We start from the raw sequence: 18,331 nt of genomic DNA on the forward strand, positions 1-18,331 counted from the left end.
TCCAGATGATTAATAAATGCCATAAGCTTAATCCATACACACTGAAATTCACTGATACATGGTTAGGACTTACCATTAAAAAAAAAAAAAAACAAATATGATCACCCATGTAATGTTGAAGAGTGATTAAGCATAACAGTTTTCTACATCTAAAATGGTCCTTTTGTTCTTCTCTTCCATACAGGCATATGATTCCAGAATCCTCTATGAATATTTGCTTACAACCCCTTTACCAGATATCCGATGGCTTTAAAATATTTTAATGAGGAATCAGTGCCTTTGAAAGCTACGAGATTAACAGCTATGGAGTCTATATGTGATATAGTTTAGCCATAGAACAGTCTGAGACTTCCAAACTAATTTCACAGGGAAAATTAAGCAGCATATTTTCAGAGCCTTCCTGTAACTCTGTGCATAAGTTTTTTTTTTTTTCTTCCATTTTTTCTTTAAGATTTAGCATGTGAATCAATGGCACAGTTGCTATTCAAGTATCTGACAAGTACTTCACACATAGCGTTTTAGATAATACAGAGATGCGGAGAAAATGATCAGCAAAATTCTTAAGTTTGTTTCACCTAMTTCAACCTCAGCCTTCAATTTGACAAACCCATTTATTTGCAATTTGGGATTTTTTTCCTGTAATAGGCCAGTTTGGGGGCTACCTGCCCGTAGGGAAGTAAGCCAGGAATGTCAGCCTCATGCTTCATGAGCTATTGATGTGGAACTAACGTTGGGTGCTAACAAACTGCAGTCACTGATTTATGGATTTGAATGTTTATTTGGTTCTGCAATCCATTTACCTAAATCACAGAATCTCTCACTATGGAGTTCTTTTGCAATAAATATACTCTCTTCCTCTTTTCCTTCAGGCTGCTACTATACAAGCAGAGGCTTATGGTAGCCAAATTTTTATGGTGTCAATGTATAATTTGAAACTGCTTCTGTTTTACCTCAAAAATGCACTTTAACTGGATGTGCTAAAAGCTGTAGAACCTCCCCTATATACCAAACATGGTAAGAAATTCAGAAACTCAGATGCAGTTGAGTCAGATAAACAGGTTTTCACTTTAAGCTACCAAGTTTCTGCATTTGAAAAACAGACAATTCTCAGATTACTTAATGTGATTGCAGCCACCTCCCATTGCACTTCTCATTTTTTACCAATGCAAAGAACAAGACTACTTCAGGTGTTCCAATGTCCTTCTCCCTCTTTCACTATCTTTAGCCACCATAATTAGGAAGAGCAGATGCTGAGGTTGATAAGAGTTTTTTTTAAATCTTTTGTCCAGCTAGAGCAACACTGTGCCTGCATTTTTCTTTAAGCTTATTGCCTATGATCCCCTCAATTTCATTCTTTCTGGCAGTTACAGAGCAAAATCTGGAAATCATTATATGCAGTAACCTCCTGAATATATAGATGGGGCAATAAAGTGTTCACTGGGATCAGGTAAATAGCCAGTCTTTTAGAAGAAAATTAAATCATAGTAAGAAACATGTCATGACTTTTCCTTTAGTAGTGGTCATGTTGAAGTGTTTTGTTGAAAACTTTACCCCTTTTTAGCCTAGATTGTACCTGTAAGGGTGTACTTTGGAACATCGCTGCCTCAAGAAGAACTCAAGGACAGTTTATTCTCTACAATAACATCATTGTATTGGTTTTCTACCACACGGTTTGTTATACAAGGACATTCAGTTTGCCCCCTTGGTTGTGAGTTAGTCTCCTGGAGCTACAAGGTGTGTGCTGTAATGACTCTAGACACTGTGGATCAGGTCCTGCTCTGTTTCATATTTTCTTCCAAATGATGTGTGTGTGTTGGAACCAGGAAGTCTGCTTTTTAAGTACAGGGACTGCAAATGGGATCGCTAGCAACCATATACTATGTATGTTTTTCAGATTTTTTTTATGAATTCATATAGTCATCTTTTAATATAGCTGAATACTGTGTGATYGGGACTTTAGTGAATATCGAATAGATAAAGAGAATTTTCTTTTTAAGTTTCCCGTGTTAATGGAAGCAGGATCACATTATGTATATTGTCATTAAAAAAATCATAAAATGTGTAAACTTTGGAGACATGAGTTTTTATTACACTAACACTTTATTTCGTTGACTTTCTCACGCTCCTCATGCCTTTTGGCAACATGTTTTTTTGCAAAACTAAAGACTGCTAGCTTCAATGCAGAGATTGTCCAATTTACATTCTAGTCATACTGCAGAGTTTCCTAACCCCATTTTAGTTTTTTTTCCTGGCTTCCCAACTGCTCAGCCTCCTGAAACTTGTCAGGGACCTCTAGGGCAAGAGAAAGGGCCTGGGAGTCCCAGGAACCAGTAAGAGCAACAAATAGTCTTAAATAAGGAGACCATCAATATGTGGGGTACAACACATTGGCCTGAAAAGCAGTATAAGACCGTGGTGATTCAGTGCACTGTTACGTGAGAATTTAGTACAGATGTTTGGAATGAAAAGAATGATTGCAGTTGTTGCATTTGGTAGCTTTTATGCAACATAYCTAAAAGAGTAGAAAGCATTCAGAGTAAAACAGGTCAAAAATACAATAGATGCCAATATCTGGTCAGAACTTTCATAAACGTTGTTAAGAACAACTAAGAAGTTCTTAAATATTTGTCCTCCAATTTGGGATGATCCGTATGAAACAAAGGCTTTTTAAAAATTGATTGGTGTGATTACAAATTCCTCAAAACATTATGGCATAGCTAAATACTTACAGTATTTTTAATGTTAGCAGTACTTTAATCTTAATTTTGCTTTTGGAACCCATACCTAAAAATAATGGTCCAAAACAACAGCTAGTGTTGAAAGAAGGCATGTCTACCACTGATGAGACTCTCTCCTTCAACAGCTCAGGCTGCTGGTGCTATTCTGGGACAGTATTGTGATATGGACCTTGGACGACTCTTTGTGCAATGGAAAGAGAAAATGCAGCATTTTATTCTACTAACTTTTATATTTTGTATTGTAGCCATGAGACGCAAACCACCTGCTGGGATCATCCCAAAATGACTGAGCTTTACCAGTCTTTAGGTAAGACACATCTCCCTTTTTTTTTTTTTTTTTGGGGGGGGGGGGGGGCAGGGAACTGAATGAATTGTTAAGACAAAGATTTCCAGGAGCAGTAAAATAGAATTAAGTGAGAGGCTGGTGCTTAGGTCAAGGTTAAATTTTCTGTTAGAGAAATATGTAGGCCATAATAACACATTTCAAACACACTGTAGATAAACTGATATTTACATTAGCCTATTTGAAATGTGCACTGGATTTACTAAAGTAATTCAGGTGCATTGCTGCAAATTCTTATGAGAAAGACTGGGACAGAAAAAAAAAAGTAGTAAAATCCTGAATCTTTTCACTCTCTAATCTGTTTTACAAAAGGCAGATGAAAAATCAAACCAAGCTGCTGTTAATGTTTACTTTTGGATAGTAGGAAGTCAATTTAAACAATTTGCCAAACTGTTACTGCTACTTTATTTTTTGAAGCGCTTTCAATACTTGGAGCGCATGGCAGCTGTCATGATGTCATTTTGAATACCCAAATTGCATGCTTTTTATGACTTCAGATGTGCCTCTCTGGTGGAGTTTTTTCAGCAGCTTTTGATTTTATTAACAGAAGGGTGTCTGTAAGATATAACAGGCCAATCCATACTCTACTATAGGCTGCTTTGCAGACCATTTAGTAGCTATTTCCTTTTAATGGTCCTGCTAATAAATAAGAGAGGGTATAATAAAAAATAAGCTATTTCTCTTTAAAAGAAATATCAATGAATATGCTGTGCTCATAAAGGAGGCTACATCTCTACAGCAAAGGGTACACAAACCAACTTTAAACTAGCTAGCTCAAGTACCAGAGCAGTCCAGTCTAGCATTCAGTGCAGGCTTATTTACCTTGGTGAAAAATAGCTTAAATTATCTTCTGCTAAACTCTATGCTGGCATAATTAGACTGTTTGCAAGTAGCTCAACTAATCAGTTTCAAGCTAGCTCAGGTATCTGTACACCGCACTGTGATAAAGACGTACCCAAAATTTTTTAGAAAAACGATATGATAAAATGAAATGAAATAGTGTGAAGTCAGTTTTTGCTTATAATATTAGTAATGTGGCAGCAATTTATGTTTTATAAATAATCCAGAATACTGCTCTATATATCAGCAAGGGACAATAAAGTGTGTAAGGCTAACTGAATGCCAAAGCAGACAAGTGTTGACTTGCCACTTAATTATAATGTATTGCCCTGTTTGTCTCCTTTGTATTTCTTCTCTTAAAGTGAGTGGTTTAGAGGATCAGGACAAATAGTGATTGTGCATGCAGACATTTCTTTAGTACGGTAGATCTTTGAACAATTCCCCGTTAATTGAACTGCAGTCTGACTCTGCAGACTACTTTGAGCTGGAGATTGCATAATATTTCTGACACTGTTGCTGGTCAGACCTAAAGCTCTGTTGAAACTCCTTTTCTTCTGGTATTTCCCTGTTTCAGCTAGATTACTCTTGAAGATCAAGAAGGGAAGAGGTAACTATATATGAGGGAGAAAATGCCCTGATGGGTTCAGGTCAACAGTTCAAAGGATGGTTKAAGTCAGTTCGCATTTAGTTTAACTGAGAATTTTATCACTATGAATATCACCTGGCTGACAAGAGTTTAAGCCATCYTTATATCTTACTGCTTAAAGAAAGAACATGTTTAGGCAGATTTTTTTTTCTTTTTCCTGTAAAATTTTGTTTTCCTGTTCAGGGACATGGAATGTCCAAAAGTGCAGTCCTCTCTCTGGCTAGAGTTTTCTTTTTGGGCTGGGACCAAGTGCTTATTAATATGGAAGCAACTCTGGTTTTAGCAAAGAATGCATGATATGCATTTTTATTAGTAAACTTAGGTGTTCATATACGTGTACAGAACCGATTAGACAAGGTGATTCTTTGTGCATTGCCGCATAGAGTGAAACTTTGATAAAAGAGCTACTAAATAACCCACCAATTTATTTTATTTTTGAATCGGGTATATTCTGCATTGTCTAACTCTCATATAAATTGCATAATACAAGCATAACCCGTTTAGTCTTGAATAGAACCCTTAATGTGTTTTCAGTGCTTTGCTTTGCCTCAGGTCAAAACGGTAATAATGGGATGTTTGAAGTCTTTTCAGACTGTTCGGTAATATTTTATCTGAAAAGATATTATTAAAGTTGATTTTGTGTTGCATACTCATTAGGTCCTATTATTTTTCCCCACATAAGGATCTAAATTTTGCTTCTCATTCATATGAAGAAGCTGGTAAAAAGCTTAGCTGTCTTTTTGCAGTATATGTGCATTCTAAAAATACAGTAGAATACATGAATTTTACARTCCAGGCAAATGCAAAAAAGTGACACCAAGCCCATCAATGCTGTCTAGTTTTCATTTCTGTTTTTCCAACTCCTACACTTAGCCTGTACGGAATAATTCAGCTATGTAATGTAGCGCTCTGTACATCTCTGATACTGACTGATATCTTTCCCTTCTGTAAATATACCACATTTTAATTGATGCTAGTACATCATAATTTGCTAGGGATCCTTATGTCTAGCTTACATTCTTAAAAATTACTGAAAAGTTGATGTTGTTTTCAGTGAATGAGGAAAGTTGCAATCTGGGACAGGGTAACATTCCTCATTGGCCTCTGTCTTTGAGCCACAAAAGGCTTTTCTGTAAAAAGGGGAGCAGTATTGGTTTTACTCTTCATGCATCCAGTTCACACACCTACTAATGACTGCATTATATTTTCCTAAAATGGATGAATTCCAAGTTTTTAATTTATTGTCCTTGACTTTTTTTTCTGGTATGGCCAAAATATTTCCATTTTTATGGGTTCGAAGCTAAATTAACTGGGAGGATTATTTGGTGCTGATAAAAGGACATAGAAACCTGCTACAACTGTTTCTGTAGCTGGTCAGATTGTTGGTCCAAGAAGTCCTGTATCCTGCCTCCAATAGTGACTGCATCAGAGAAAGTAGAAAGAACCCTTAGGAAGAAATTATAAAATAGCCTGCCCATGAAGGAGTGTTTTCAAAGTCTCTTTGAGCTCGTTTGCTGAAACATGGCCATTTATAAAGATAGTAGTAATAACTGTAAAATATTTGATTTGAAATTTAATATGTATATCATAAATTTTTAACTGGTTGATCTTATAAGAGAAGCTTTTGCTTTTAAGCTGTTTAAAGTGCTTGCTCCAGACTGCTCTTTATTATTTGAACAGCATACCAATTTTGTAAATTTTGGTTAACCATTTATTCCTGACCAGGTTGGGCAATTTTTCACTCTTCATTTAGAKTTATCGTTACATAAAGTTACATGAGAAGCTGTCAACATTAAATGACATGATTGTTATTTCATAATCAAATCAGAGTAGCAATAGGTAGTTGGAGTAATGACCCTAGCTACATCATTTAATTTATCTACTAGATGTTGATGCTGATTGACTAATTATGTAAATTAAGAACATAGTAAAAAAGCAAATGCTGAAATGGGAAAGGTAGTAAAAGTCAGTGATGCAGGAATCTGAGATTCAAAGGCTGATTTGGGCAAACATCCCCCGGTTTGTATTTACACCATTATGAACCGCTCCCATTTTCTTCTGACTTCCCTCTGTCTTTAAAGTATGAAGAACTGCTCCAGCTGCTTTTCTTTCCAAAAGCATTCCCTGGCAGCAGATCTGCCTTTTTACTATGTTCCCATTTCTTTAACAGCCCCTTGCAACTTATTTTTTCTCACCTTTCATGATGATTGCAGGGCAACACTGAAATAAAAATTTGTGGTATTTCACTGTGTCCTGGAGAATTCAAGGACCTTTGGGTGAGGGGAGAGACAGGAGGAGCAGAAACCAAATAATTCTGGGATTGCTTAATTTTTTTCAGATTATGTCTCAAGTGTGAACATTTAATTGCAGACAGCTATTCGCAGAATGATAACATTTTGTCTTTAACTGAAAATGAATCTAGCCTTTGTAATGATGGCCCAGCAAAACTTGGTCAGTTGTGTCATAATGTTATGCTGACTGGTGTCTCCCTCCGCCAACCTTCCCATGTAATGACAGTATGTGTTTCCTCAAGATACATTAATGTCACTGTAAACTGTAATTCCAACAGCAGGATGCAGTCAGAAATGTTGACATATGCATCTGTTTCTCTCTCCTAATTCACCAAGGTAAGACAAAAGGATAAAAAAAACACCCACACCCTAGGAGACTGCAGTGTGCTGCAGCTGGTGCAAGTTTTCCATTTAATTGGGGGGGGGGGCAGAGCAGTTTCTCTGCAGAATATATGGAAGAAATGTCTAAATTGCTTAACATAAGATGAGAGAAGGCTGAAAGGTGCTTCTGAGCCTCCACCAGGCTTTTGGTAGCAGCCACCATGTTGATCTTGTGGATTGCTATTCTGTACAGTAATGTGAGGTTTTAACTCTGATTGAATGACCAAGGTAAATAAGCATCATATTTTTTTGGTCTGTGTAGCTGAATTTGTCCTTGTGAAATGCTTCCTGAAGAGGGTGAACTGCCCCTCTCTGCCATAAAAAAAAATATGCATTTTTGTCACAAAACTATTGTACTGTGTATTGTTTTTCTCTGAGATTTTATTCATGTCCAGCTCATTGATTCCCATGTTTGCATTAATAAGACGTGCCTATCACACACATCAAACATCAGATTTCTACTGAAATCCAGTGAGATGGTGCATATGGGCTTTAAAAAAAAATTGTTTATCCTTTGATGTCATTTTCAAGTGAATTATAATCTGGATATCAAATTTTAATTTTCATTCCAGTAAATAGGATTTTTTGGGTTCTAACAACCTTGGATAGTAGTCAGACCTGGAGCATGCTGTCTTTCTACCAGAGCACAATTGCCTCCTGTATAGACATACTCCTAACCATCAATTCAGATAACAATGGCAGAGAAACCTTAATTTTCTGATGGGCTACCAATTAGCAGTATTTAGCCTTGTGTCCCCAGAAATCTATAGCATAGGTATATTAGCAGTRAAAGAGAAAATTACAGAGAGAGCAAAGTAATGTTCTGTTATGGAATACGTAAATGTGTAGGAAGTTTGACTGAGGAGTATTACACTTTTGGTTTGCAAATGGGCACCGTTCATTAATATTTTTGAAGTTGCTTGTTTGCTGTTTGTTTATTTTATAATATTTCATTAAGGCTGCATCTAAACTAGCATACATGGGAGTGCTGGTGAGCTTCTGACTGCAAAACCTAGCCACGTTCCAAACCCAGAATGGGGTAAAACCCAGGTCTGTATCATACTCCCTCTTGCACTTCTGAGCTTGCAGGCTGAAGAAAAGCTCTGATGTGCTGAAACTAAGTTCTCAAAAGCCATGTCAGTTGATCAGATAATCAGGATGTTGGCACATGCTGTGTTGTTCATCCACTTCTTGGTCTAGATGCAATCAGTAGCAGTTTGGTGCCCTGTGTATCTTCCACTTACTAATGAATTTGCAGAGACTATCAGCTGTTTTACTCTGTGGGACAGTTCTAGTACAGCATGCTGGTATCACTTCATTGAGAGTGGCTAAGCTGTGTGTCTGTATGTATAAAAACAATGATGTTTAGCATTATTTATTCTCAAAGCAATGCAGATGATAGCATTAATTATTGTTGTAATAAAAGAGTCAATAACTAAGACTGAACTGATATTAAGCAGTTACTTGATTAATTTCTTTCCTTTGTGCATTGGTCTCATTTGCATTTTTAAATTACAGTTCCTAAAGAGGGAATATATGCCACTGTAGGGCGTCATTAGAAGATTTATGTAAAGGTTTTGTGCAGCAGGAAGAAACTGAGTATTCTCATCAGCTGGTCAGGGAATCTCAGCTACACTGAATCTACGTGAGAAGAGACTACTTGATAAGACGGAGTGCTATAAATGTCTGATGAAACATGAAGACTTAGTGGCTAGTAGTGAAATTATGGTCTATTCAGGATTGTTCAGTAAACAGTTTTTAAACTGCGCTAGATAGGCACTGTCAGAGACAACACTGACATGTTATCCCCAGAATTGTTTATCCACTGCAGGCAATATATTTATGAACAGCTATTTGAGCATGTTGCAACCTACAGTTCAGTAAGACTTTCAGGTTTTGAGGTGTGTCAGTGTAGGTTCATATTTTTTTCCTTGCAAATAAGAGTRAAAAAAACCTCTGGTAATTTTACCAAATGAGGATAAGGATTTGATAAGAGTGACCAAATGAGGATTTGACCTGATGAGATTCAGTTTCTTCTTTGAAAGAAGTAAAGTGTTGTCATATTTTACTCTTGAGATGCAGTTGGTGTCTGAAGGATTTAAACTGCTCTTTTCAGTTTAATAGTTGCTAGGCAGTGAGAAAATTACTGTCCAAAAAATCAGGTAAAATGATAGTGTTTTGTCCTCATTCATTAAAAAATAATTACAATAATATTCACAATAATATAAGCAAGTAGCTCTCTTTAAACTAAAAAACAAAGTGGTTTCCAGGTTAAAAGGATTCTCTGAGATGCCTTCTAATTACATTGCATGAGAGAGACAAATTACTTGAACAACCTTTGGCAGGAGATAGTCTGTCCCATCCCAGATTGTTTAAACACTCAGCCAGATAAATCTGTGTTAGAGGACAGTACATTATCAAATGAAACATCCTAGTCATTCAGCACTCCTAGCAGCTGGAGCAACAGTAGAGTGATTAGTCTTTCCAAGAATGACCATGGACAGCAGTTCAGTGATAACACATTACTCAAAATCTGTTGTCTGGATCATAAATGTGTACTACTTAAGAATAAAAACAAATGTTCCTCCATGCTGGACACTAAATCTGTTTCTGAATATGTTCTTCTTAGAAGCTTCCTGTCCTTCTTTAAAACTTTAATTGCCTTTAATGCTTTAATTGCCTTTTAATTGCTTTTTTGGCGCTTTCCACCTCATTTTGTTCAATAAAGGTACAAGAACTTGAGGATCTGTTTTAAACATTAAAAAAAAGTTCATATCCATATGTAAGATTTGAAAACTGAAATTTAGCTTTTTTTTTTTAAATAATTCCAACATCTTATTTGTTGATGTTGTGTCAGTAGTCAGTGAGACACTCCGGCAGGTCTTTTTGATGTAAGTTGTTGAACGCATTTCAAATAACAGGGATTTTACCTGATTGTTCGCTGTCAGCAGGATCTGCTCTATGCAATTAATGCTATTCCTACAATACCATGGAAATGCAACATTGAAAAGTGCACTGATGATGGTGTCTCAATTCTTTTGAGGAAGAATGTAACCCCTGTGTTCTGGGACTCCTCTCATGCATGCAGAATTGTGCAGAAGAGCTTACGATTTAATTGTCTGATTGTCTTTCAGTAATATTTCTGATTTTAATTCTTACTATTAACAGTGTGGAGTCGTTTTCATTAAAGTCGTATATGTAATAAGGGCACTAGTTCTTGATGAATAGTTTGTAGGTAGCTGATGGACATGGAAGAAATCAGTTTTCTAGTTAACCTTCTCCCTTCTGCCTTAGTTGCCATGAAGCAAATGGAGGTGCTTGTGATGTTTATAACAAAAAGAAGTAGTCAAAAGCACATTCCTTAGTTTTTGGGAGTTGTTTATGCTTTAGCACCTTGAATTCTTTTCATAAAGACACTTGAATGGCTGACGCAAAGGACATACCTGAGGTAGAACCTGCAAAGATCATGGAGAGATCTCACTGCTGTACCCGCTGTGGCRGGAGTTGTTTATTGAATCTGCTGCTACGTAGAGATGAGCGGTAGTCATCTGCCCTGTCGCACGATGCTTTTGTAACGTAATCTTAGAACTTCTTCCTTAGAAGCATTTATACCCCTTTGAACAGAGAGTTCATTCATAGCTGAGTGATTAGAGAGCCATGGTTTCTTTTTACTYCTGCATGTAAATATTAATATCAACAGATATTCCAGTGTGGTCTGTTCCTCTCCAGGGACCAGGTAACCTTTTCTACTGTATGGTTATTGAGAACCTAAGCAGTTTGTGCTCTTAAGCATTTACATTTTTTTGATCTATGTTTGAAAGTTGCTTCTGAGCAATGAGCAATAGGGATAGGGTGGGATATCATTAAAATGATCTGCAGAAGTTTCATACCTCAAGGGCTTCTCAGACTTTTAATCACCTCCTTCAAGTGATGAGACTGTGCATTCCTCTTAGGAGAGGGAGGGAAAGGCTGGAGAAGAGCATGCTTTGTATACATAGTTTTCCTACCTGCTCAGAGATTATAAAAGCTTTGGAGGTAACACTTAGTGGGTCCTGACTGTTTAGTGGGCTGTTTGGGAGTAAAGAAAGCATCAAATTTTTCCCTCAGGACCCAGGAAGGACAAACCACAAGAAAGGAGGAACTACTAGTGTTTTTATAGGCTCTTGAAAGATTGCTGCTGTTTGCACTTTTTCCTCCCTCCTCCACATGTACTCAGCAGTAATGTTTGTCTTCCAGACAAGCAGAGCATTGCCTTACTGTAAATTTCCTCTGCTGTTAGTGGTGATGCTACCACTAATGTTACCAAGCTGAGTTACCCAGTCTGATTCTCTGACAATCTTTTCCCTTATCTGTCTTATGCAGGGTTCATTCAGGGGAAGTCGTAGACCAGCAAGAGAAATATTTTGAGCCCATTTAGAAAAGAGAAGCTTTCCGTTGTTCCTCCACAGAGCAATGCGTTATTTCCAGCAGTAGTTCAGGATGAACAACAACACTAGGAGCTTCATAGGAGTAGGAAAAAAAGCTGAATTATTAAGATTCAGAGAGAGAGAGAGAGACGGGAAAAAAATGTTATTGAAACAAGGGAATTCTAAGCTACATGATTAACTCTGACAGGATAAGGTGGAAATGGAGAGTTAGTTAGGCAAATCCTTAGGTGTTGGTCTCTCCTAACCAATGGTTGTAGCTACCTTTGTTTTGTAGAGATTCACTGTCATGCCCTCTCCAAGGAATAACTTTCTTTTCTTTGCAGTCCAGCTCAGAGTTTGAATTCCTGTCTTCTAGTTATAAAATGCTAACAGTAATCTTTCAAGAGCCATAAAATCTTTTATTAGTTGGAGAGACTTTTGAATTTTAAATAACTAGAATGTGCCATTTTTGTTACACAGGAGAAGTGGAAAAATAGGCAGCGAATAGATGAAAGGGAAAAACACAAACTGGTTGAGAGAGGGGTCAGGAAAAAGGCTTAAAGTAGTCCCAAATACAGAAGAAAAGAATAAAATTAAAAGGTAAAACTGCTGAGTCTAAAATATGACAGAAAGATGTTGCATGGAATGGCAGCAATGTAGTAAATGACTGTCATCACCAGATAAATCTTTCGTTAGGAGCATGAAGGTGATGGTATAACAAACACAGATAGTGAACAGTTGACATCAGGTCAGGAGCTAAGCATGAACTAACATTGATAGTGGGAAAGGAGATGGTGGAGGGTAGGGTCATGCTGTCCCTATATTAGACCTCAGCATTTAGAGCCAAAAGCTAGCATTGCTACTGCTTCCACAAAACCTGAGATGAGGGCTATAAGACTGGCTCTTGACATTGCTGCTGAGAAGTGTCTGCATGATCTTGCTGTAGATGATCAACAAGCAATGTCATTAAGTGTGATAAGAAATTCAGTGTGTATTAAATATATGGTAAAATAAACTGTAGCAATGTCAAGATTAAGTGACTTCATGAATTGTACTTTCTGCCCTGATCAAGGACTGAAATATGTGTATATATTAATGTTTCTTAAAATGTAAATTTTAAGTAGAAAAGCTTTTTCAGAATACTCAGTTGAAATTTAGGGAATGCCTATTCATTTGTATCAAATGCTAGCCATAATCTAGTCTATATTAACCTCCAATGCAGTTAATTTTGCTGAGTCTCACTTTCAGCAAATAAAATTGTTACTTCTGGGGATTTTTTTTTTCTTTTCCAGAATACAAATGCAGAGTTACAACAAGGGTACAAAATGAAAATGAAGTCACAGTGCATTGGCAAGGGACTGCTTTATTAATTTGCCTTCAAGACGGATTAAGTTACTTTATTGAAATTACACAGTTTATTCCATACCCCATTAAGGTTTCTGGACCTGTCAGTGTTATTTTGAGAGAGAGTGCGCTGGCAGGAACAATACACCAGAGAACTGCTTATTAGAAAGGTATATGGGACTGTGCAAAGAAAATGAAATTGTATACAAAGCTGAAAGTTTTCCACTTCTTTTGTAAGACATGATGTTTTAGAGACACTTCTCAGTTTTTATTTAGGTATGCAAGACTATCGAATTATCAAACCTCAAGTTATTCATTCAGAACATCTTAATTAAAATCTGTTTATGTAATTGAACTTATATTCCCTCTGCTACTCAAGCTTGTACAGCATTGTAAATGATGCTAGGATACCCAAGATTCCATTACAAACAGCTTTAAAGAAGCTTAATGCATATATCAGCAAAGAATTGTTCTGTTTGCCTTATTTTTCATAATATTTTCATAATATTCTTTCTCTACTCTTGGAGGCAGCTTATTGGGCTAAACAGACCTCTATTCTGAGCTAGTCTCAGCTTTTTATGTTCTTTCTGTATTTACCTAGTAGTTCACATTTTCAAAGCACTTTCCCATCATTAACTCCTTAGGCTCCACAGTTTTCATCAGTATTAGTAAATTAAATGCATTCACAAATGTTCCTGGGCACTGAAACCAGCTGGCACAGAACAACCTATTTCTGTACTAGTAAACCCTTAAATTACAAGAGGCCGACCTGTCTGTTGGGATGATCTCTAGCATATTCTACTACCCATGAATATCTGTGCCCAGGAATTATTTGGATAGCTGATCAAAGAACGATTGAGGCCAGCAGGCACCTCTGGAGATCATCTGGTCCAAACCCCTGCTCAAACAGGGTCACCTAGAGCAGGTTGCCCAGAACCCTGTCCAGTCAGCTTTTGAACATCTGCAAGGATGGAGACTGCACAAACTCTCTGGGCAACCTGTGCCAGTGCTCAACCACCCTCACAGTAAAAAAGTGTTTACTTGTGTTCAAGTGAAATTTCCTGTGTTTCAGTTTGTTSCYGTTGCCTGTTGTCCTGCCACTGGGCTCTGCAAGAAGAGTCTGACCCCATCCTTTTGACACCCTCCCCTCAGATATTTATACAGATTGATTAGATTCTCCCTGAGCCTTCTCTTCTCCAGGCTGAAGAGTGCCAGCACTCTCAGCTTCTCCTCAGATGGGAGATGCTCTAGTCCCTTCGTTATCTTTGTGGCCAAAAGCATGCCAGGGGGCATTCTGTTTTTTTGAGCAGTATGGATGGGGCTTGCTGTAGCACACAGGAGTGCCCCCAGGCACTGCTCAAATTCCCGGTGCAGGTGCCCTGTAATGTCTCTGCATGGAACTGGCAATTTCATTTGGGAACAGCACCACTTCATTTACTTGATCTCAAAACAGTAATACTGATAGTTTGTTTGTGTTCTCTTCAGTGAAGTTGAAGCACTGCAGCTATGTGTGGTTAGTTTAGGTAGTTACTGATCTGCTCACACATACACAAGCCCTTTGCCAAAATTATGCACTCACTTTTGCTTCCTGAGTTCAACTCTGGACAATGCAAGTGGTGGTATATCTGAATTGTAGTGTAGAGAGGCTGAGCCTAGCTGGAAACAAGTTAGCTGAGGTACTGGCAGGAATTTAGCCATAGTAGCTTTGACCTCACTTTCAGTAAATTTATCTTCATTCTTGGTGTAAATGGGTTTGTCCAAGTCTGCTCTCAGCACAGCTAGAGCCAGTATTAGAACAAACATGTCTTCTTCAGTCTTTCACAGAGGCATATGGAACAGAAAGATATAAATAGTTTCCTGGACATATTTGGTCCAAAACACATTTTGACCAAAATCTCATCTTTCTTTTCRGTTTTGTCTAGTGTTTGCTTCTTGGACTATTGAACAGTTGCTATGCCTTGCTCTGGAGATAACCATAATTCAGTGTTGAATAATGTTTACATAGCTCTTACTTAGCCTCACAAATGTAGAGATGTTTCTGTTCAGTGTGCAACTGGTCTAATTTGACTGGTTTGATCTGTGGTCTGCCTTTTTTTCTATAAGGTTCTGATTTTCAAAACAGTGGTTAAACTTTTTTCTGTTTAGTTGGGAGTTTTGCAGACGTTTGATAGCCACATGAGAACGTTATAATAAAAATCTCATTATATCATTTATTTCAAGTCAGTTCTAGCTCCCCTAGCTTATCAGCTCTATGCAATTTCAAAGGTGCGCCTGAAAACTTACCTAGCAGAGTAAACTGACTTTTTGCCAGGAATATTTTGGATCTCAGAGCATGGCGTGTATCGATCTAAGTAAAAAGTACAACAGTTTCATTGTTTTTTAGATTTTTACTAGTGGCTTATAGTTACCTACTGTTTTTTCCCCTGTGTAGAGCTCTTTTCTTGGCTGCCTAGCAAGCAACCTGACTTAATACATCAGACAAAAAGGGAGGAGTTTCAGATTCTTACCTCTCTTAAAGTGGCTACAGTGTGAAAGGTTATGGTATTTTCAGACAACACCATTTTAGTCACTGCTGATATCATTTCAAGTACTCTTTAAGCTCAGTGCCTTTGACAGGGAAGTAACACTTTAAGACTTATACAGTTTTTCCTCTGAATGCTTGTCAAAGTTTGAGTGCTGAAATATAGTTTCTAACATCATTTTTTTCCTCTGTTTTTGAACTAATGATTATAATGTTATAGTTCAGCTTAGTAGCCTGTTCTTGAGTCTGGTTATTTTTAAGATGTAAAGCTAACTTAAATTTGAATATTTTTGCCTTTTAGCTGACCTGAACAATGTCAGATTTTCGGCTTATAGAACTGCCATGAAACTGCGAAGGCTGCAGAAAGCCCTTTGCTGTAAGTATGTGCCTGTGTATGTAATGAATACTGTCCAAGAAAAATACTCCCAGAATGTTTACCTAGTGTATGAAACCTTTCACCTGCTCCCATCATTTTGCACATTCCTTACAAAATAAAGGCATTAGGCAATCCCAGATCTCTCAGATATAAGATGGAGCCAACAGATCAGAAACAAAGTTAACATTCCCTACATATTTCCTATCTTTACACTCTTTAGCCAGATATTTTCATTATGCTCATTACTAAAGCTATGTCCTGTGTCAGCCACAGCTTTACAGCTCAGCAACAAACAGGATTGTACTCTGTTAAGATCAGTGAGAGTTCTGATTAAATAAGAGTTTCAGATCTTAAATAGTTAATAGTTGGTCAAGTTGAATCTTGAACCCTAAGGGGTTGTTGCCTTTAAATGAGATCATTAGAAAAAAACATTTACCTTCATTTTTCCACAGTTAAAATATTATGTTCAAAAATTCTCTTGTCAGCCATACATTAGTGATGTATATGTTCTAACATTTTAATTCTCTCAACTGTGTTATGATATTCTACCTGTCACTTTAGTTACCTTTGCTCTTTAGCTTATTGAAACTTGGTAGCTAAATAATTTGCTCATAGTTTCTTGGTGGGCCAGTTAGTTACGAAAGCAAGCAGTTCATTAAGTGGTACCATTTGGAGGGTAATTAAAATATTGTAACATTCACTATTGTAACATTCACTATTTGGAGTTTAATTGCAGGGTTAAGATTCTGAGACAGTTGCAAATGCCTAAACTGCTGTTTTATTTCAAGTTGAGATTTGTGCTCACATGCTTTCTGGAACTGTGTCAAACCTCAGTATTTTAAGCATGTTTGCTCGTGGGCTTATAAGGATGGGTGAATTCCACTAATGAACAGACTTAATCTCTGGCAGTCCCACATTTATAAAAAAATGTAAACAATAACTGACAATTCTTGTAACATAATGAAAGATTTCAGTAAGAATTGGAAATTCCTGCACACAGTGTTTTCAAACTTGTATAATTTTGTCTATTTTTCAACATTAATGCAATGATAAAGAATGAATTTTCATAGCTGATGATCAGAAATAAACATCTTTTCATGATACAGCACTCCCTCCACAATCATTATGGGAAGGGAGAGAAGAGAAATTGGAGTGGTATGCAGCGTACAAGTTTTCATAATCAGTGCAGCACAGAAGTAATGAACTAAAATTTTTAAATGACAGGTTTCTCTAGCTGACGGTGCACAAGTGTAACTGATAGGCTTTTATGACTAAAGGTGCAGACCCTAAATACTTTGCACSCTGTTTTATCCCGGATTGTACTGCTGCATAATTCTGGACTATACATAATTGAACTATACAATGTAGAATTGGTAATTATCCACTGAAATCTATTGTCTTTTCACTGACTTTCAAGATTACACTTAGGCGGATTTTCTGAGAACGAATGTTTTCAGAAACATGCAGTGGCGCTTACAGTGAATACTTTAGCACATTCTTCATACTTGTATCTAAGGCAGAGTATTTAAGGAGTTTGGTTAACAGTCTGCTCTTACAAAGATTTTCACTTGGAGACACCATCATTATATTTGTGTATTCTGTGATTTCAGTGTCATTTGTGAACTCAGATAATTAGGTTAAAAAAAGTCATTACTGAATTCTTTTTATTCAGTTTGGCACTAAGAGAAATAGAGCACAGTGTTGGGTCTCAAGGCTCCTACATTATAACCAAAAAGACCCTGAATTCAAGCTGAAATAGTTGCTGCTATCAGCTCTTAGGTTTTATTTCATCTTTAAAATTGCAGAAGTAAAAAAAAAAATATATATATATATTCTTCTCTGCAAACTTTATGAAAAGCAGAATAATATTGTCTTCTGAGGAGTTTTTTCAAACTCTAAAGGTATCTACACAATAGAAGGCCTTTACTTCAACTGTAGTACAAGAATAAATATTTTAAGTTCATAAATCAACCTGATGAACATTAAGACATTAGGACATTAAACATAATGAAAAATACAGAAAATGGTAATCCTTAAGAAATAAGCGATTGTGTATATTGTGTTACCTTAGGAAAATCTAGTGTGTTGCCSTATCATCCCAGCCTTCCAGCTTATTATGGGCCTGTCATGTGTAACTATTGCACCATTTGTTTAAAAGTATGGTTTGCTTTGATAATCACATCAAAGCATGTTGACTTTCTTGTTTTGCTGACTTTAAAAGATCTGATCTCTAAGTGCAAACCACATCTGAACATTGTGATATCAGTAGAATGTGATGTATTCACAAACTTTTACTGGAGACGCAGTAAAAAAAAATATTCAACAATTTCTCTATTAAGTTTTTTGTTATTTTATACAGACTACATTAAATAGTTTTTAATGTATCGGCCAACAGCATCAAGTTACGGAAGAGATGAGCTTACATTCTGGGAGCATCATTAACAT

The 18,331-nt window shown here is 36.8% G+C and overlaps 1 protein-coding gene across 1 annotated transcript in view; it reads left to right on the forward strand.

Annotated features, from left to right (window-relative positions):
* Window positions 1–2,983: 2,983 nt before the first annotated feature.
* DMD (dystrophin) overlaps window positions 2,984–18,331 on the forward strand; it is a gene marked incomplete at its 5' end in the record, with an annotated part of 81,794 nt that continues 66,446 nt past the window's right edge. The window contains 2 exons of the mRNA XM_026069055.1: window positions 2,984–3,045; window positions 15,812–15,886. Of these exons, the coding sequence (XP_025924840.1) occupies window positions 2,984–3,045; window positions 15,812–15,886 (137 nt within the window). The remainder of the gene's footprint in view (window positions 3,046–15,811; window positions 15,887–18,331) is intronic.

The sequence above is a fragment of the Apteryx rowi genome, unplaced genomic scaffold, assembly GCF_003343035.1.
Source record: "Apteryx rowi isolate R43461 unplaced genomic scaffold, aptRow1 scaffold_285, whole genome shotgun sequence".
Taxonomy (NCBI): Eukaryota; Metazoa; Chordata; class Aves; order Apterygiformes; family Apterygidae; genus Apteryx; species Apteryx rowi.